This window comes from Chiloscyllium punctatum, chromosome 9 (genome assembly GCF_047496795.1).
Source record: "Chiloscyllium punctatum isolate Juve2018m chromosome 9, sChiPun1.3, whole genome shotgun sequence".
Taxonomy (NCBI): domain Eukaryota; kingdom Metazoa; phylum Chordata; class Chondrichthyes; order Orectolobiformes; family Hemiscylliidae; genus Chiloscyllium; species Chiloscyllium punctatum.
Window position 1 is genome coordinate 114739535 of NC_092747.1, and position 22322 is coordinate 114761856.

The 22322-nt window shown below is 42.2% G+C and overlaps 1 protein-coding gene across 6 annotated transcripts in view; it reads right to left on the bottom strand.

The window, feature by feature from the left end:
- LOC140481632 (nectin-3-like) overlaps positions 1–22322 on the bottom strand; it is a 117845-nt gene that overhangs the window by 3456 nt on the left and 92067 nt on the right. For 4 of the 6 annotated variants that reach the window (XM_072578135.1, XM_072578140.1, XM_072578134.1 and 1 more), the window contains 4 exons: positions 19837–19942; positions 12298–12443; positions 5054–5207; positions 2895–2940 (listed from right to left, as the gene is read on the bottom strand). In XM_072578135.1, the coding sequence (XP_072434236.1) occupies positions 2895–2940; positions 5054–5207; positions 12298–12443; positions 19837–19942 (452 nt within the window). The remainder of the gene's footprint in view (positions 1–2894; positions 2941–5053; positions 5208–12297; positions 12444–19836; positions 19943–22322) is intronic. The other 2 variants (XM_072578137.1, XM_072578139.1) reach the window with 2 other exon arrangements.

A 22322-nucleotide genomic window follows, 5' to 3' on the forward strand; every position in this document is an offset into this window, starting at 1 on the left:
TTTATTGGTCAGAGTATTAAGTACAGGAGTTGGGAGGTCATGTTGCAGCTATACAGGACATGGGTTAGGTCACTGTTGGAATATTGCATCCAGTTCTGGTCTCCTTCCTATCGGAAAGATGTTGTGAAACCTGAAAGGGTTCAGACAAGATTTACAAGGATGTTTCAGGGTTGGAGGATTTGAGCTATAGGGAGAGGCTGAACAGACTGGGGCTGTTTTCCCAGGAGCGTCAGTGGCTGAGGGGTGACCTTATAGAGGTTTACAAAATTATGAGGAGTATGGATAGAATAAATGGACAAAGTCTTTTCCCTGGGATCAGGGAGTCCAGAACAAGAGGGCATAGATTTAGAGCGAGAGGAGAAAGATATAAAGAGACCTAAGGAGCAACTTTTTCATGCAGAGGGTGGTACCAGTATGGAATGAGCTGCCAGAGGAAGTGGTGGAGGCTGGTACAATTGCAACATTTAAAAGGCATTTGGATGGGTATATGAATAGGAAGAGTTTGAAGGGATATGGGCCGGGTGCTGGTTGGTGGGACTAGATTGGGTTGGGATATCTGGTCGGCATGGATGAGTTGGACCGTAGGGTCTGTTTCCATGCTGTACATCTCTATGAATCTATAATTGGTACAAAGGGGCTTGAGCACAATCAGGAGCTGGTAAAGAGGGCTCTGAGCACAGTCAGGAGCCTGTAGAGAGGACCCTGAGGACAATCAGGAACCTTTACAGAGGGTCCCGAGGACATTGTGAAACATGAAAGGGTTCAGAAAAGATTTACAAGGCTTTCCCAGGGTTTGAGGATTTAAGCGATAGGGAGAGGCTGAATAGGCTGGGGCTGTTTTATAAAATCATGAGGGGCAGGAATGGATAAACAGACAAGGTATTTTCTGTGGGGTGGGTGGGAAATCCAGAATAAAAGGGCATACGTTTAGTGTGAGAGGGGAAAGATATAACAGGGACCTAAGGGAGAACTTTTTCTCCCAGAGGGTGGTGCGTGTATGGAATGAGCTGTTAGGAATTTTATTTCCTTACTTTCTGCCTTTTGAAAATCCAACTACACCACATCCACAAGTTTTCCTTCATCTATGTAACAAGTAAAATGCTTGAACACAATGGTGAACATGATTTCCCTTTCATAAATGGAGCAAAGTGTAGCGATAAACGGGTCCCGTTCAGAATGGTAGGCGGAGACCAGTGGGATATCACAAGGTTCGGTGCTAGGACTGCAGGTATTTACAATATACATCAATGATGTAGATGAAGCCGTTAAAAGTAATATTAGCAAATTTGCTGATGACACAAAGCTGGGTGGCAGGGTGAAACGTGAGGGAGATGTTATGAGAATACAGCGTGACTTGGACAGGCTAGGTGAGTGGACAGATGCATGGCAGATGCAGTTTAATGTAGATAAATGTGTGGTTATCCACTTTGGTGGCAAGAACAGGAAGGCAGATTACTATCTAAATGGAGTCGAGTTAGGTACAGGGGAAGTACAATGATATCAAGGTGTTCTTGTACATCAGTCAATGAAAACAAGCATGCAGGTACAGCAGGCAGTGAAGAAAGCTAATGGCATGCTGCCCTTCACAACAATAGGAATTGAGTCTAGGAGCAAAGAGGTCCTTCTGCAGCTGCACAGGGCCCTGGTGAGACCACACCTGGTGTACTATGTGCAGTTTTGGTCTCCAAATTTGAGGAAGGACATTTGGCTATTGAGGGAGTGTAGCATAGGTTCACGACGTCAATTCCTGGAATGGTGGGACTATCATATTTTGAATGATTGGAGTGACTGGGCTTGCACACTCTTGAGTTTAGAAGGATGAGAGAGGATCTCATTGAGATGCATAATTACAGGCAATGCAGATTCTGAGAAAACCGAAGAGCACCTGCAATTGAACAGTTTAAATCTATTGATATAAATTCATAGTGCTATGCAATCTTCATTTGCTGATTTCTACACTACATTAAACATGTTCTGGAGTGGACACTGGCCAGATGCTTTTCGGAATGCCTTTTTTTCTGGTTGGGTCTAACCTATTTGTCTGTTAAACATATCAGATTTAATGGTTAACCAAGCTCTCTCTCTCCTGTTTTCCACGGTGTATGGAGTTAATAATCTCCATGCCCCTCAAGATTATTAAAGGATTGGACACTCTGGAGGCAGGAAACATGCTTCTGCTGATGGGTGAGTCCAGAACCAGAGGACACAGTTTAAAAATAAGGGGTAGGCCATTTAGAATAGAGTTGAGGAGAAGCTTCTTCACCCAGAGAGTGGTGGATATGTGAAATGCTCAGCCCCAGGAGGCAGTGGAGGCCAAGTCTCTGGATACTTTCAAGAAAGAGATGGATAGAGCTCTTAAAGATTGTGGAATCAAGGATTATGGGGAGAAGGCAGGAACAGAATACTGATTGTGGATGATCAGCCATGATCATAATGCATGGTGGTGCTGGCTCGAAGGGCCGAATGACCTACTCCTGCACCTATTGTCTAAATTCTGACTGACATTGCACAATCATATATTTATTCTCTCCGTGTCTAGTTATCACACTCTATACAACATTTTCTCTAAAACTGAAGTCACGCAGGTCTGTAGTTCTCCATTTTGTATCTCCCTCCCTTCTTAAATCATGGCGGTTTACATTTGCAATATCTCAATCTGCAGAAAACAGTGGAGAATGTATAGAATTTTGAAAGAAGGTTGAAAGATAAATTTTGAAAGATCCAAGTTCCAGGAATGCCAGTAACTGGAATTCATGAGGCCAAGTCAGAGTGACAAGAGCTGTTGGGAACATCAGTGGAATTTACATTTTCCGAACGTGTTTGGCAGCATTGTGTCTAAAGCTGAAAATATTGAGCATATGTCTTAAACATCTTTTGAATATTTCAGCTCTTACCTCATCACGTTCTGTTTGGAGTCTTGGGAACATCTCAGAGGCGTCCCTTTGGGAATGGGGGGAAGAAATTACAAGACTGATAATTAAATTCTGTAACATTAACATTGCATATTTTCATCCAATTTAATATTTTAGCCACCTACCACAGGATAGCAGCTACCCAATATTATGTCATTAGGCTTGAATAAGTAGGGATTCCACACAGAAGTGCAAGGCAAACAATTTGCAAATCACAAAAATCCTGTTTCTAATCAACAGAAAGACAAAAGTGTCTGTCAGTCTGTAATGAGCTCAGTGATGTGAAAAAGCATCCTGAGAAGCATCAGGAAAAGTAGACACTAAAAAATGGAGACATTGATGAGATTATTAACTCCATACACCGTGGAAAACAGGAGAGAGAGAGCTTGGTTAACCATTAAATCTGATATGTTTAACAGACAAATAGGTTAGACCCAACCAGAAAAAAAGGCATTCCGAAAAGTATCTGGCCAGTGTCCACTCCAGAACATGTTTAATGTAGTGTAGAAATCAGCAAATGAAGATTGCATAGCACTATGAATTTATATCAAAAGATTTAAACTGTTCAATTGCAGGTGCTCTTCGATTTTCTCAGAATCTGCATTGCCTGTAATGTCTCACCTATGACTCATGCTGTTTGCAAATTCTGAAACTTAGATTGCCTCAATTGTATGGCCTTTGCTAAACTGCCTTTACAATTCATTCAAAAGTACTTGACCCAACTGTAGTTCAGAGATTCAAGGTTTATTACAATTTGGACTTGCACTAAATTTCTCCATCCCAACAATTAACTGTCAGTACGGTGGATTCCACAGCATGAAGACAAATTCTTATTGTTCGAGCTATCAGCATGGCCAGGCTGGTAGTCCTGGCAAGAGGCCTGAGGGATATCAGGGGCCTGAGGGAGATAAGGGGCTAGGTTTGAGGAGTGTTAAATGGGGGAGGAGCATCTTCTTGGGGGTGGAGGCCATAGGGAACCCTTAAAGGAGGATCCCTTCTACATACATGACTCCAGACTGCATAGCTAAAGTTGTTGGACTTCCCAAAAAGCATGAGACTCCATTTGCTGTAGGAGAAAGTGCAGTGGATGCAGGAGAAGTCCATTAAGTGGGCATTATTTTGTCACAGAAAGGTCTCAACACCTCATTACACCCTGTAAATATTAATAAGTTGAATGCAAATGACAGATGGTTAGTAGGTCACAAGCTGGATTGTGTGAGCATCACCCCTTTAAACTCAGCAGTTCAGGAGGATAAAATCTAGTCCTCTTTAATTTGGGAAGAAAGTGTCCTGAGCAGAGCCAATATGACATAGAGGATACAGAAACACCCTGGAATTCACCTTCTCATAGCACTACCCCTCTACATACAGCACATGGACTGCATTGGTTTAACGAGGTACCAAATTAAAAAGGGCAATTAGGAAAAGACAATGAATAATGGCCTTAGTGGTGACTCTGACATGCACGGAGAGAATAAAATCATAATAATGCTGGACATTATCCTGCAGATTGTGGTTCTGTCTCTGCATTTGGACCAGAGGGTTTCAAAGATACCTAGTTTTGAACTGCTAGACATATTCTGAATCAATCTTATTTGACACAATGTTAGGATCCATGTGGGATGCTCTTCGGAGTGTTGGTGTGGACTTGATGGACCAAATGGCCTGTTTTCAGACTGTAGGGATTCTGTGAACAGCATTTGGACAAAGATTGCTGGGATTTAGAATATATTCTGCGACTTCAATGGCAGTCATAAGGAATGGTTCAGTTGCACCATTAATAACTGAGCTGACTAAATCCTTAAGTATGTATCTGTCAGAGGTGAATGAGGCAAGTGAAGAGTCACCAAAAGAGGGAAAATATTCTGTTGGTTTAAGATGATCTGGAATCAGGATGAGGTGATGCCAAGGAGGTGAAACACAGAAGGCAGGCACTAAAAAGAACAGTGTTTAAAACCATGAACAAATCAAACAGAATAAGCAAGGATAGTTTGCTGTGGTCTTACCCATTCATGATTTTGACCAGAGTGTGTTCTGGTTGTATGGATAGCAAAGAAACTAGACTGAAACATTCCAACCAACAGTATTAAATAATATCAACATGTTAAATCCCAGGGTATGTATTTGATGAAAATGCTTACATTTTTGGGGAAGTTTCTTTGTCACTATTTCTTTGTGGATATTTCTTTCTTGCTCTATGATAATGATAGCTGAGAGCGCCGAGCGGAATTATCAGTATCAGGATTATGATGATAAAGGGCACCATGTAATGACGTGGCTGCTGATCATCTGCAACTAAATACAATAAAAGATTCTATCATGCTATACCAACAACAACATAGCATCACTATTAGAGCCCACGATAGTTTTTTTTAATTGTTTCTATTTTATTCCTGCATCAGTTTTGGCTTAGAGCTATGAATAACATGGAGAAATAAATAATAACATCTCAAAAAATGTCCATATTACAGAGGAGGAGGTGCGAACGTCTTAAAACTCATAAAGATGGATAAATGCCCAGAAACCGATCGTGTGTACTCGAGAACTCTGTGGGAAACTAGGGAAGTGATTACTGGACCCCTTACTGAGATATTTAGATCATCGATAGTCACAGGTGAGGTCCTGCAAGACTGGAAGTCAGCTAATGCTGTGCCACTATTTAAGAAAGGGGATAAGGAAAAGCCAGGGAGTGATAAACTGGTGAGCCTGACTTGAATGGTGGGCAAGGTTTTGGAGGGAATCCTGAGGGACAGGATTTACATGAAATGGAAAGGCAAGGACTGATTAGGGATAGTCAACATGGCTTCGTGCATGGGATATCATGTCTCACTAACTTAATTGAGTTCTTTGAAGAAGTAATGAAGTGGATTGATGAGGGCAGAATGCTGGATCTGATCGAAATAGACTTCAGTAAGGCTTTCCACAAGGTTTCTCATGGTTTCCAGGTCAGCAAGGTTAGATCTCATGGAATATCTATTTGGATATAAAACTGGCTAAAGTTAGAAGACAGAGGGTTGTGGTAGAGGATTGTTTTTCAGATCGCAGGCCTGTGACCAGTGGTGTGCCATAAGGATCGGTGCTGGGTCAACTGCTTTTCATCATTTATATAAATGATTTGGATGTGAATTTAGGAGGTATGGTTAGGAAGTTTGCAGATTACACCAAAATTGGGAGATGTAGGGGACAGCGAAAAAGGTTAGCTCAGAGTGCAACGGGATCTTGATCATTTGGGTTGATGAGCCGAGGAGTGAGAGATGGAGTTTAATTTAGATAAACGTGAGGTGTGCACCGTTTTGGAAAGTCAAATCAGGGCTTAATGATAATGTCCTGGGAAGTGTTGCTGAACAAAGAGATCTTGGTGTGCAGGCCCATAATTCCTTGAAAGTGGAGTTGCAACCGTTAGGATCGTAAAGAAGCGTTTGGTATGTTTCCCTTTATTGGTCAGTACATTGAGTTTCGGAGTTGGGAAGTCATGTTGTAGCTGTACAGGACATTGGTAAGAATACCTCATCTTCTGCCTCGGAACACTTCAACCCCAGGGCATCAATGTGGACTTGAACAGTTTCCTCATTTCCCCTTCTCCCACCTCACCCTAGTTCCAAACTTCCAGCTCAGCAATGTCCCCATGACTTGTCCTACCTGCCTAACTTCCTTTCCACCTATCCACTCCACCCTCTCCCCCCGCCCCCGACCTATCACCTTCATCCCCTCCCGCACTCACCTATTGTACTCTATGCTCTATTGTACTCTATGCTATGGCTGAGGAGCTGGTTTATGGGAGAAGGATTTACATTTTTTGCATCATTGGAATCTCTTTTGGGGTGGAAGTGACCTATACAAGAAGGATGGATTGCACCTAAATTGAAAGGGGACGAATATATTGGCAGGGAGATTTGCCAGAACTACTCGGGAGGATTTGAACTAGTAAGGCGGGAGGGTAGGACCCATGGAGATAGTGAGGAAAGAGATCGATCTGGGACTGGTACAGTTGAGAACAGAAGCGAGTCAAACAGTCAGGGCAGGCAGGGACAAGGTAGGACTAATAAATAAAACTGTATTTATTTCAATGGAAGGTGCCTTACAGGGAAGGCAGATGAACTCAGGGCATGGTTATCAGAAAGAAGTTGTGAAACTTGAAAGGATTCAGAAAGGATTTGCAAGAATGTTGCCAGGGTTGGAGGATTTGAGCTACAGGGAAAGGCTGAACAGGCTGGGACTGTTTTCCCTGGAGCATCAGAGGCTGAGAGGTTACCTTATAGAGGTTTACAAAATTATGAGGGGCATGGATAGAATAAATTAGACAAAGTCTTTTCCCTGGGGTGGGGGAATCCAGAACTAGAAGGCATAGGTTTAGGGTGAGAGGGGAACGATTTAAAAGAGACCTAAGGGGCAACTTTTTCACCCAGAGGGTGGTACGTGTATGGAATGAGCTGCCAGAGGAAGTGGTGGAGTCTGGTACAATTGCAACATTTAAGAGGCACTTGGATGGGTATATGATTAGAAAGGGTTTGGAGGGATATAGGCCGGGTGCTGGCAGGTGGGACTAGATTGGGTTGGGATATCTGGTCGGCATAGACGGGTTGGACCGAAGGGTCTGCTTCCATGCTGTCCATCTCTAGGACTCTATGACTCTATAAGTCCTTCCCTCCATAACTGGCAACATCCTAGTGAATTGCCTCTGAGCCCTTTCCAAAGCTTCCACATCCTTCCTATAATGTGATGACCAGAACTGTATGCAATTCTCCAAGTGCAGCCACACCAGAGTTTTGTTCAGCTGCAACATTTCCTCATGGCTCTGAAACTGAATCCATCTACCAATAAAACCTAACATACCATATCCCTTCTTAATAACCCTATCAATCTGGGTAGCAACTTTCAGGGATGGACATTGAGATCTCTTTGCTCATCCACACTACCAAGAATCTTAGCAATAGCCCAGTACTCTTTATTCCTGTTGCTCCTTCCAAAGTGCATCACCTCACACTTTTCTGCATTAACCTCCATTTACCACCTCTCAGCCCAGGTCTGCAGCTCATCTACGTCCCTCTGTAACCTGCAACATCCTTTGGCACTATTCGCAACTCCTCTGACCTTCGTGTCATCTGCAAATTTACTAACCCATCCTTCTATGCTGTCATTCAGGTCATTTATAAAAATGATGAACAGCAGTGGCCCCAAAACAAATCCTTGCCATAGATCACTCGTGACTGAACTCCAGGATGAACATTTCCCATCAACCACCACTTTCTGTCTTCTTTCAACTGCCAATTTCTGATCCAAACCGCTAAATCACCTTCTCAAAGAACTCAATAAGGTTTGTGAGGCACAACCTACCCTTCACAAAACCATGCTGACTATCCCTATTCAACTTATTTCTTTCCAGATGATTATAAATCTTATCTCTTATAACCTTTCCCAACACTTAACCCATTGTGAAGAAGGCGTTTAGTGTGCTTTCCTTTACTGGCCAGAGTATTGAGTACAGGTGTTGGGAGGTCATGTTACGGCTGTCTGGGACATTGGTTCGGCCACTTTTGGAATATTGCACGCAATTCTCATGTGTCTCCTTCCTATCGGAAAGATGTTGTGAAACTTGAAAGGATTCGGAAAAGATTTACAAGGATGTTGCCAGGGTTGGAGGATTTGAGCTATAGGGAGAGGTTGAATAGGCTGGAGCTGTTTTCTCTGGAGCGTCAAAGGCTGAAGGGTGACCTTATAGAGGTTTATAAAATCATGAGGGGCATCGGTAAGGTAAATAAACAAGGTCTTTTCCCTGGGGTGGGGGGAGTCCAGAACTAGACGGCATAAGTTTAGGGTGAGAGGGGAAAGACATAAAAGGGACCTAAGGGGCAACTTTGTGACATTGTGAAAGACATTGTGAAAACAACTCAAATAATTTGGTCAGTTTTGGTATTTTCTTTAATTTATCTCTTAATGAAGTGTGTTAGTCTGCCTCTCCTTTGTGTGAATGGGGCTGAAGACAAAGATTTTTGGATTTAATGCATAGGCCAGTTCGGTTACTTTCTTATTTCATTTTTCCTTTGTTAAATTTACAGTGGTGTGAATAAAAGAGCAAATCTTATATTGAAGATACAAACCAGTGTCTGCGATTGATTAATTGCAGAGTCTGGGATTCGTTGTTCCAAAATCTGGTTAGAAATCATGGGGGTCAATTTTAAGGGTCTTTGAAAGTGTTAATTTTACTGTGTTGCAAATATAGAGGTAGAAAGCATGACTACCATGGATACGATTGAAACACCTTGAATACAGAAAAATGTCCTCAGGTACCTCAGTGGTACAATTAGACAAATATAGATGCTGAACTCAATGAAAAGACATTAGGAGGAATAACCAAATACTTGACCAAAATGTATTCTTTTGTAGGAGGGAGATTCTTTTTTGTAGGAGGGAGAAATAGTTGGAGGAATTCTTTATTGATTTCCATTGGTGCATTTATTTTGACACAACTGGAAGACAGTCGGATAACTGGTTTGAACTATAAAAAGATTAAAATAGTTATTTACACTGATTGAAACAAACTGAAAAGAGACAATGGACTGCTCCAAAAGATCTGCATAAAGCAACTTTAGGGATAGCATGGTCCTGACACTGTGCTAAGTGGGTTACATTGGGAACAGGGCTATTGGTTAAAACAGGCATCCGTGAGGCATTTTGAGTAGAACTATATTTAAGTGCAATCTGTGATGTTCTGGCCTGGCATATTCCCTGACTCTGTCAGCCCTACACCAGGTCACAGTCCTGGTTCCATGCAGTTATAAAGGAAAATGCGCCACTTGATCTGAAAATGAGGCATCAACCCGATAAGGTTGTCAGACACGATTACAATCCTACTAAGCATCTGAATCATCATGCTACAGACAAACCCAAGTGACCCCCAAGTGGATGTGATGGAAGTTCTGCATTCTTGCAACATCTGTATGTGAACTGACATAGAAAGCAAGTTGTTTAGTCAATAGAAAAGAAAGAAAAACTTATACATGGTTCTTTTTGGAGTGGAAGGCAGCGACTAGTTGATACCAATGGGATCAGTGCTTGGTCCCAACTCTTCTACTTATACACACAGAGGAACCTCAAATAGCCGAATATCAATGATCCAAATTTCGGATCATGCGAAGAAGATCTCAAGGTCCTGATAGAAACATTACCTCAGAGAGGTGTTTCAGCACTGATCGCGTCTTTTGTTTACAATGATTAAAAATGAACTCTGCTTACTGAAATACTGCCGTGAACAGTGCTAGATATCGATGGGAGTCCAGGCACCGTCTCCAAATGACTGACTGCCTGCCCCCCCACTCTCTCTCCCCACACTTTCCCCTGGAGCTCTACACAGGGGCATACCCTAAAGCCCCCCCTTCCCCAGATAATCGCTCCGACACTGTCCTGTACTGGGCAAAGGATGGAACCTGTCAAAACGTTGCAGTATAATATTTTGTGCGTGTGTTTGGGGGGGGCGCTATTTTGAGACTCACCCCCCAAAGTTAAGCAGCAGTCTTACTGCTGGTGTCCAATCCGCCTCCCCCGGGGATGGGGTGGGTGGGCGGGGATGGTGGGCCTCATGGGTGCTGATGGGGGTGCATGGGGGGGCAGGGTTGGAGAGAGTCAGAAGAGGGTCAGGGTTGGGGTGGGGGGTCGGACGGGGTTAGGGGGACGGATGGGGGACCTGACAGGTTTGGACTGGGTGGGCAGGGGTGGGGAAAGGGGCTCGCGCGTGGTGGGCTGCTGCCAAGTCTCCTGAACGGGGAGCGGACTTAGCAAGTGCTCGCTGCGTCAATCCTGTTGAACTGATTGGGGTGGGGTGGGTGGGAGGCTTCAGCAATGCTGCAGGTCCCTTACACACAAGTGTGTGTCTGCTCAGAAACAAATCCTGAGATAGAGAGAGGAAGCAAGGTAGGACAGCGAGGAGAAAGGAAACTTCAGAAAATTCCAAGCCCTACAGGAGAGGCATTGAATCAATTAACCAAATAATCAACTATCCCAATGAAATACTGCCTGCCCTTCTCGTTCAGACAATCGAGGTTCCTCTGTACATCAATAACTTAGATGAGAGAATAAAACGGATATTCCCAAGATTGCTGATGACACAGGAGGAGAAAAGTATACGAAGAGGAGGATGCTCGGAGAAATTTTGTGTAGTGAGGAGGAAGCAAAGAAGCAACAAGACAAGTTAGTTGAGATTGGGCAAATATGTAGTAAACAGAGTATAAGATGGATAAGTGTGAAGTAACATATTTCGATTGGAAAACAGATTGGTAGAAAATTATTTAAATGGCGATTGATTGGCAATGTTAATGTACCAACGGAGTTCGATACCCTTGTGTTCTAGTCACTGAAAGCAAATACACAAGTGCAGCAAGCTGTGAGGAAGACAAATTATATGTTGGCCTTCATTCCAAGTAGAATGCAGGATCAGTAAAGATTATTCAGGCTAGAACCATTGTCTCTTGAAAATGTAGATGAACAAGAGACTTGATGATTGAATTTCTGAAGTACTTCAATAAATCTGGATGCAGGTAAACTGCATAAATCCAAAAAAAGAGGTTGCAAATGTTGAAAGCTACTAATAAATCAAATAAAGAATTTCAGAATAATTTATTCACTCGGTGTGGTGAGCTTTTAGACCTTGGTGACAACATGGGCAGCCTCAGCAGGAACTCTACGACAAACCTTCCTCGAGTCCAAAAAATATCTATTGACCTTTACACTCTGTCTCCCATCATTCAGCTAACCTTGTGGATCACATAGGCCACAGTCAGCTTCTATTGATTCCTGAAGTGAACACACAGCTTTAAACAGACATTCAACATTGACAAAAAAAATTAACTCCTTTTTTTTGAGAAGGCCATGATAAGCAATAAATATAATTTTGCAGCAAGACACTTTTGCAATAATATTGGCAATTGGTGTTAAAAAGTTTCTAAGTATAGACACATTGTAATATATGAGTTTAATTTTTCAGTTGTGAATTGTTCTGATTTTGACAATGTTTAGTCGCAGAATGTGTTTATTGTTCAATTTGAAATTAAGCTTAAAAACCACTACATGTATCCCATACTTGAGGAGAGGCAAGAACTAGGGGACAGAGTTTATAAAAAGGGGTTTCCTCACTGACGAGGGAGGTGAGGATCATTTTCTCCGAGGGTAATGATTGTTTGGAACTCTTCACCATGGGCAGGATCCTTGAATATTTTTAAGGCAGAGGTAGATCAATACTTGACTAATTAGGAGGTTATCAGGCATTGGGAGCAAAATGGAAATTAGGAACAATCATATGAATCATTGTATGACTGAATTGCTGGAGGGGCCGAATGGCCTACGCTTGCTACTCCTTCATATGTTCATGTCGATCAGATTAAAAGATACTTACTTGGAAACAAATAGAGGGATCCTGATGCAGTCCCAGCGGTGTTGCTTGCTTCACATATATAAAGCCCATAAAATTCAGGAGTCAACTTGGAGAATTTAATTTTGTCCTTTTGTATTATCACACCTTCTGGAATAGAGTCATTCTTCCTAATAAAAACAAAAGTTCAATTGCAGAGTTAGAATAAAATATTTCATTTGCTTCAATCAAATGGCATAAGGTTTTATGGTAACTGCATGCAGTTTATAGATATTTACTAATCAACATCTTCAGGTTTGTTACAACACAACTCTGGTGCAGGTTGTACCCAAAACACCGAGTCCAGAGTAGGGACACTACCATTATGCCACAGACTATATATTTAGTAAAATTGTGCAAGCAACGATTGATTTCTTGGAGGGATGTTTGCTATGGAACCCAGTGAGATTTCATATCATATCTTACCTTACACTTATTAACTACCTAACCCCCACCCCAATGGTGTCCCTCAGATTCAAATCTATTCCCATCTTAACACCTCCGGTTTTTTGACTAACTCACGACTCACCAAATATCTGCTGACAGTTTGGCATCCCTTGGCACTGGGGTCCCATTTTAAAAGCTTGTATGCACCCAGACTGATACTGGCATTCCAGAGGTGCTCTGCTTGGTCAAGGAGTAAAGCCGAACATGATTGAGAAAGGTAAGATAGTGCTGCAATTCTCCAACAAGGACCCAAAAGACCTGACAAGTAGGGTGGCGCAAAGGAGAGGAGTCCTCCTCCGAGAGAATTGGGAGAAGAGCCCATGCCACCAGATCTTGGCAGCCCAGTCTGAGGTCATCACCTGGGTCAGTGCTACCTAAATGGTGAGGAGGAGCAACCAACAGTGCCTTAGGAAGTCAATTAGCATCTCCGGTTTATCAGGCAAAGAACCACACTCTTCTCCCTCCAAATTCACATTCACTCTCTCTCTCTCTCTCTCTCTCTCTCTGAAACTACACCCACACCACCAGGCTCATGCTCTGCCAGTCTCTAATGCCTGTGATGTGTTGATTACTTGATAAGCCTAGTTGCTGAGTCATTGGTGGACTTCTTTGTCCCACCTTCAGTATTTCCATGCAATAACTATGTCCATCTTTGCATCCCCCCATTAAACTCTCAGACCATTTAACCTGCATGTCTTCTGCATTGGGTACTCACTCGTCTGAATCACCTCCCCATCTTTTGACCTGCACCAATTCTAATGGCCAAGCCAATGAGTTTCATCTCACTCAATGTCTCCCTTTATCTCATTCCCATTGAAGGAAGCTGAAAGGGCCCAGATGGGAACAGAGGGTTGTTCGACATTCAGCTCCTCACCCCCAATGGGGAGAGAATCCTGTCTCTCACAGAAGACTGGGTCTGCGCCTGCGGAAATGTCGTGATATACCTGTCCTGCTAACCAAGTCAATACCACTCTTCAATCTGCTACAACTCTCATTTTAATCTTACTATCAGTCTGATTTTACATACACCATTTCTAACCACTCGCCTTATCTCTTTTTTTTGTTTTGCATGTACGGCCAGCATCTGGATCACCACCACTCTGGAGAAATAGCCAGCTCCCCAGAAACCATCCGCTTGTCCCCTGAGAATGAAAATACAAGATCTCCGAGGAAGTATCGGCAAAGATGTCCCTGCTGGCTCAGATACTGATACCTCAATGGGAATGTTGGTATTGGAACGTCAGGGAGCACATAATTGTGAGAGCACCTTGCAGGAACAGATTCTCAGCTAGTCAAGGAAGAAACAGCCCATGTTGCTGCTACTCCAAGGCTGTCAGAGACTAGGCAGCTGCTGAGCCCAAGCCAGCGAGGACCCTGTGGTGTCTGCAATAAGGAACTTCATCCACAAGCACAGGAGCAGCAGGTATGTGGAATGCAATGGTCCTTATTGCCCAGAAGCTGTTGCAATGTGACAAGACATGTAACCTGTGAAGCTGTTACCAGGGACAAGTTGGGCCTGTCATGGAGACCCAGATACAGCATCCTCAGGTCTGCTGGAGAGGCACAAACCTCCACTACATCACCCAAGGTACTGGTCCTCTGAACTAAAAGCACAGCAACAGGAACACAGGGAACCTGGTGGACATTCCAGGTGTCCCATGAACACAAGGAGACAAGACAGTGTAGCTAGAGGATGAACTAACGCCCCTTAGAAACCTTCTCTCAGGACACTGGGACATGGCCAGGCCTTCCAACACCACACTGTCTGTCCTCCCATAATCCCTGGAAGTTGCATCCACACAGGGCTCACTTGGAAGCATCAAGACACAAACACTCCTGCAGTCATCCAACCAAATGTCCAGAGCCAAAAGGATCTCTGCACCCCATCTACAGAACTTGGGACTACACTAAGACATAGTGGGAGAGAGAGGATAAAGGAAACATAAAGAGGGCACTTTGTTGGCACAGCTAACAAATTACTATACATTTTTGATTACATTCTATTAGTTTAACTGCTTTGACGTTACAAGGTAGAAGTCAGAGGGTGGTGGTGGAGGGTTGTGTTTCAGATAGGAGGCCTGTGACCAGTAGTGTGCCACAATGATTGGTGCTGGGTTCACTACATTTTGTCATTAATATAAATGATTTTGATGTGAGCATAAGGGGTATAGCTTGTAAGTTTGCAGATGACACCAAAATTGGAGGTGTAGTGGACAGCGAAGAGGGTTACCTCAGATTACAACAGGATCTGGACCAGATGGGCCAATGGGCTGAGAAGTGGCAGATAGAGTTTAATTCAGATAAATGAGAGGTGCTGCATTTTGGGAAAGCAAATCTTAGAAGGACTTATACACTTAATGGTAAGGTCCTAGGGAATGTTTCTGAACAAAGAAACATTGGAGTGCAGGTTCATAGCTCCTTGAAAGGAGAGTCGCAGGTAGATAGGATAGTGAAGAAGGCATTTGGTATGCTTTCCTTTATTGGTCAGAGTATTGAGTACAGGGGCTGGGAGGTCATGTTGCGGCTGTACAGGACATCGGTTAGGCCACTGTTGGAATATTGCGTGCAATTCTGGTCTCCTTCCTATCGGAAAGATGTTGTGAAAGTTGAATGGATTCAGAAAAGATTTACAAGGATGTTGCCAGGGTTGGAGGATTTGCACTATGGGGAGAGGCTGAACAGGCTGGGGCTGTTTTCCCTGGAGCACCAGAGGCTGAGAGGTGACCCTATAGAGGTTTACAAAATTATGAGGGGCATGGATAGAATAATAGACAAAGTCTTTTCCCTGGGGTGGGGGAGTCCAGAAGTAGAGGGCGTAGGTTTACGGTGAGAGGGGAAAGATATAAAAGAGACCTAGGGGGCAACGTTTTCACACAAAGGGTGGTACATGTATGGAATGAGCTGCCAGAAGATATGGTGGAGGCTGGTACAATTGAAACATTTAAGAAGCATTTGGATGGGCATATGAATAGGAAGGGTTTGGAGGGATATGGGCCGGGAGGTGGCAGGTGGGACTAGATTGGGTTGGGATATCTGGTCGGCATGGACAGGTTGGACCAAAGGGTCTGTTTCCAGCTGTACATCTCTATGACTCTAAAAGGTACTCCATTGGCCATAAAGTGCTTTGAGACATTTGGTGATCGTGAAATGTGGTCTGTGTATACAAGCCTTTGTTTTTCAACCACCCAGTTTTTTAAAATATAATTTTAATTTAACAAAATTATAGATATACATAAATATCAAAATATAATATTGTTACAACAAAAGCAACAATAAACAAACTACTCTCCTACTTTTCAAAAGGACTCTCAACAAACCTTCACAAACCTTGCAAAAACTCTCAACTACACTCACTATACATCAATAATTAAGTAAATAAATAATGCTACTCAATGTAACAAGACCACAACTCTCAACCTTTGACAGCATCAATTATTAAACCCACATTTGTTTGAAATTCTTCCTCCCAGGACTTTAGGCTTATTAAACTAAACCATCATGACTAGGCAAAAGCCCTAATATAAATGGCAGACAGATCCTCTTCCAAATAATTCAGAAAGTGCTGCCACATCTTATAAAAATTGTTCATTTTCTGGTACACCATGTTTGTAAGCAAGTCCAAAGGAATGTGTTCCATAATTAACTTATGTCACCCCAATAGACCCAGGGGGTTCTCAGACTTGCACAAAAACTGAGGATGTTAAAACTCTTTTTCCTATGTATAACTAAGGGAGATAAATTTGGTAAACCCAGGAGAAACTGGATCCACCTTGACTTCTGTCCCCAAGACCCTCTCCATTACTCCTGCCACAGCGCTTCAACATGCTCAAAGCCTGGCGCAATACCACAAACAAAGAGTGAGGGCACCCGCATTTATTTTACACTTAGGGCACATTGAAGATGCTCCCTGCTTAAATTTTGCAAGATATCTGAACCCTCTGAAGAATCATTAACTGCATAGCATGGGTCCTATTACATTTTGAAATCTTCCTCACATTCTCGCAAATGTCCTCCCAAGTTTCTGGAGTGATCTCCACCCCGACTCTCTCTCCCATACCAAGGAACCTCCTGCCAACAAATGACAGAGAGTACTCACTGAAAGGGTGCTCTTCGCATGAAGCACCCTCTTTTCCATATCAGATCTATAACCCTCAGTCAGAAGTATAGTCTCTTTTTGGATAAAATCTCTGATCTAAGCAAAACGGAAGAGGTTCCTACTTGATAATCGATCCTTACGAGTTATTTGATCAAATTACATCAACGTTTCATTTTCAAACAGATCACCTAAACTCCCGTATCCACTCAGGATTTAAACACGGGATCCATTGTTCTTGGTCAAAAACCTGGAATACCAACTATGGGAGTATGGAAAGATGTTTTAGACATATTACTCTCTATCTGTTTCATTGCCCTCCATGCTTTGATTGGATTGCGGCAATGTTCCGCAACTGTCCTCATTTTGTCCAGAAACAAAAATTTAATAAGAGGACACTTTGCCTGGGAGGCCTCAATGTCCAACTACATCGATGATGAGTCCTCACAGGCTCAATCACTTACAAAAGATAGAAGGGAGCTCAATTGATATCTTGTGATGTCTGGGAGATCCACTCCGCCTAACCCCTGGGGCATTTGCAACTTTGTAAGCTTGATAAGGGGCATCTTATGGTGTCAAATAAAAGAACTAAACCAACCACTTAATTTCCAAAATGTTTGTCGATGGAAAAGGGAAACATCTACAGACTGAATAATAAGCAATGAAGAACATTCATTTTAAAAAGAGCAGCTTGATTGAGCCATGATATTGGAAGGGCCCCCTATTTTTGAAGATCTTGTTTAATCTTGTCAAACAAATGAACAAAAGTCGCTGTAAATTTCTGATCAAAACCACGGTAACAGAGAGACTCAAACAAAGAAAGCTTCCCTGTGCCCACTTAAAGGGGAACCCACCTTCAACACCTGGTATTCCCCTAAGACCACTCCCATAGGCATAGATTCTGGTTTTGAAAAATTAATCTTGTAACCTGAAAAAAAGCCAAATGAATTAATACATTGTACCAAATAGGGCACCAAAACTGCCAAATTCAAAAGAAAAATGCAAACATCATCTGCATATAATGTAATCTGATATACCTTCGACCCTACCTTTGGGCAGTTATATTGGGGTCCCCACGAATGGCCGCTGCCAGCAGCTCAATCATCAATGTGAAGAGTAAGGATGATAGGGGACAGCCTTGCTGACTGCCCCTACTGATATTAAAATTATCAGACCGTATACTATTAGTGAGAACAGCTGCCAGAGGATTACTGTAAGGGACTCTTACCCATCGAGTAAACACTTCTCCCAGGCCAAACTGCTCCAGTGTATAAAAAAGATACAGCCATTCCAACTGATCAAATGTCTTCTTAGAGTCCAAGGAAACCACCAGCCCTTGAACTGACTGTTGCTGACACACTTGAATCATGTTAAGCAGTCTCCTAACATTATTAGAAGATCTGTGACCCTTTATAAAGCTCGTCTGATCCTCCTTAATAATAGAAGGCAACACCTTTTCCAACCACAATGCTACAGTCTTAGACAAAATTTAAAAATCACAGATTAAAAGCGAGATGGATCTGTAAAAAACAGTTTTCCGGGATCTACCCTTTCTTGAGGATAAGAGAGATATTAGCCTCTCTCAAGGATGTCAGGAGGCAACCCTGACTATATGAATAGTTATACGTATCTAGAATTGGCCCTAACAGTATGCCTACAAATTCTTCATAAAATTCACTGGGCAAGCCATCAGGACCAGGCATCTTCCAACTTTGAAGTTGCCTCACCATCTCCTGTTTGTCTTGAGCTGCTAATGGAGCACTAAGGAGAGACGCTTGTTCAGCAGACACATCAGGAAGATCCAAATTCCTAAAAAAGACTCCATCTTATCCAGTCTGTCCTCACAGCATTCAGACTGGTAAAGTTCAGAGTAAAATCTCCAAAATGTCTCATTGATCTTTTTAGCATCGTAGGTAAGAGTCCTATTCCCTTCCCTGATAGAAGCAATAGACTAGGAGGCATTCTTCTTCCTGACCAAATATGCCAAGTATTTACCTGACTTATCATCAAACAGCATCTGCTTCGCAAAGGAAAGTTCCTTCCTTGCTATATGTGTGAGGATAGGTTTAAGGTGGATCGGAGAGCTGTGATCCACTGCAGCTTAGTCACTGACTGTTTACTGTTTAAGCCGTCTCAATTGCTTTCAAGTGTACTTCAAGCAGACACTGCTGCTTTCCTTTCTGACTGGCAGAATATGAGATAATAATCCCTCTAGCATAGGCCATAGCAGTCTCCCAAAGAATGGATGGATGACTAGTTGTACCTGAGTTAGTGGCCAAAAAAGCTTCAAATTCCCTGGAGAAGTATTCTACAAACTTGCTGTCCTTGAGGACGACGGGATCCGTTCTCCAGTACCGTGAGCCCTTTGCATCACCCTTAATTTTAACCATTAATTACACCACTGCATGATCAATGATGGCAATATTCACAATTGAACAGGATACCACCAAATCCAAAAAAGCTGCGGGAGTTAGGAAATAATTAATCCTTGTGTGGCATTTATGAGGATTGGAAAAGAATGTTAAATATCTGCCCGCAGGATGGAGACGTCTCCAAATGTCGACTAACTCCATCTTTATTGTGATTATCATGTGTAGAATTTAGTGGAATTTTATGTTGGGAGTCCACACCATTAGAAAACAGGGACTGAGCAAACCAATTGCACTCAGCAGAGAGCAGCAGAATTTCACTACATATGAATTTAATCTCAGCTCCAAAGTGCAAGAAACATTGCAGTGAAGTTTACAATTGAGTACTTTAACAGAGCTTCACCTAATAGGAGCTCAGATTGGAAATTTGCAGAAGTCAGTGCTCCCATTCCAGAATTTGCACGAGTTACTGGTTTGTGATTTGAAAGGCTAGAGAATCGTACAAGGCAGGAATTAGTTGAACTGATCGTCACATGAATGTGAAGCCTGTAGCGTATTTCTGCTGCAATGCCAGCCCCTCCTAGTATTTAGGTAATAAAACAGAAATGTTCTTACTTTGTCCAGATGTATTCAGTCGGAAGTGGATTAGCATCTGCAATACAAATCAGGTATAAGCCACCATCTTCAGTCATCTGATAGTTAATAAAAGCTGATGACATGTCTGAAAAAAAAATTTCATTAGAATTGAATTTTTGAAATCATTAAAAATAATCAGTAATTCAAACATGCACATTTAAGGAAAGATGATAAGGCTGCATCAACATTCCAGAACATGTTTTTTGGCCCATTTTCCAAGTGGTTATCTGCCACATGATGAATGCAATTCTAAACCCGAGGTTCCATATTCTCTTATCTCCTTTTTGTTAAGGAACATTTTATGGAATGTAAAATATATTGCAAACTTGCTATTACCAGCTTTGTGCTACACCCAAGATTAATTTCAACTTCTCTCTCTGTCTCTCCTTCTTTGAATACGCCTGAAGGCAATGGCAGACAATTTAGTCAGGGATACTCATATCCTGAAGGAAATATTAAAAAATCCTCTATTAATTAGTGCAGTTAAGATGGTATTTGTGGAATGTGTTGAGAAACAACGGAGTCAATGTTTGGTTGGGGTGTAGGCGGGAATGTGTAAGTGAAACGACAATCAGTTCAGTCATGATCTTGGTGGAGTAGACTTGAAGCCACCTTCTGCTTTGAATTTGTGTGGTCATATGTCATAGGTCAAGGATGATTAATGAAAAGATAAACAAACAAATGTTAGAAAGTTGAACAGGCATTTTCAGAGTGTTCCTTTTCCTTCAATGATGTTGCACATGTGGCAGGAGGTGGAGGAGATAGAATCTCAGCAGTAACTGCAGAAAGTCCCAGGAAATGGTTCCTGAAAGTTATTAGTCAGCTAAAGGGAAATACAAAAATACTTTGGAATCTGGGAGCAAGCGTGGATTCTGCTGAAGGGACTGTAATTCCAGGGAGAATGTGATAAGTTATAAGTAGAAAACAGAAATATTCCTCTCAAGAATTTAAATTGTAAGTTGCTTTCAAAAAGACAATGTGTTGCAGGATATAAGTTCAAAAATGTAATTTCATGTCATTTTTTTCACCTATCAACTGAAATTCCAATCTCCTTTTACAAGCTGTACGTCTCTATGGAGATTATAACAGAGGCTAGATGTAAAAGGAATGTTAAAAACAATTGGAGGAGACTGAAATTGGGTCAATTGAGACGAATGTTTCCTCTGGCAGGGGAACTGAAGAGGGTAGGTCTATCAGGTAATTGGCAAAACAATTAAAAAGGACATGAGTATTTTTTACTCAGGGTTATGATTTGGGTAACTTTTGTGTAAGAGGTGGAAGACTATTTAATGGGTGGGAAGTTTCTCAATAAAGAATACAGAATTACATAAGAACAAAAATTGCAGGGCTGCAGATAAAGAATGGAGAACAAATTCATGCTCAGAGACTTGTAAACAATGAGTCACATTGTTCTATGGCCCTGATGTTAATGGTTAGGTGGGAAGTGTGCAGAGTAGCACATGGACCTAACAAGGCCAGAGATCAAGAGGCACTGCTGAGCTTAACGACAGAGCCTCAGCAAAATTAAACACGACAGATGTCTGTAAAACAGTGGAGCTGGTAGACATTCAGGAACAGCACAAACCATTTTTTTCTCTTTACTCGGTTTGTGGGATGCGGGCGTCGCTGACTTGCCAGCATTTATTGCCTGTCCCTAGTTGCCCTTGAGAAGGTAGTGGTGAGCTGCCTTCTTGAACCGCTGCAGTCCACCTGCTATGAGTTGACCCACAATACTGGTACGGAAGGAATTCCAGGATTTTGACCCAGTGACAGTGAAGGAATTGCAATATATTTCCAAATCAAGATGGTGAGTGACTTGGAGGGGAACTTGAAGGACGTCGTGTTCCCATGTATTTTCCTGCCCTTAAATTTCTATGTGGAAGTAGTAACGGGTTTGGAAGGTGCTGACGGAGTATCTTTGGTGAATTTCTGCAATGCATCTTGTAACTGGCAGGACAGTAGTTTAATGTACACATGGTGATGGAGTCTGGCAGTTAGATGTGAAGGAAATTTGACATCAAGAGGGGGGCAGTATGTTGGAGCTTTGTCATATGCTTGTAAAAACACCAAAATGCTCATGCCTCTCCCTTTACAATATAGGCTTAAAATGTATTTTTCTATTTCAGGATTCAATTCCCTGAGGATTTCACTTCACAGTAAATTTGTCATAGCTACCTTCTCATTCAAGCCCCAGTTAATACAGCAGAATAGGTTCTGACAACATTGTCAAATCTAGGCTGTATATTTCAAACAGATTGCTGATTCCTTCCTCTGGGTGTCCTGCTTGCCTGTTTGAAAAAGATGAATGTGGAGGCACAACAGGAAGGAGTAAAAGTAGTGGCTTCTGCTTTTTTAATAGCCCCACACTTGTACAGCTAAAATGGAGCCATAACAAATTCTATTTCACTCTTGCACCTCATTGTGTATTTACTACAAAGATTAACACAAATATAATGAAAAATAGG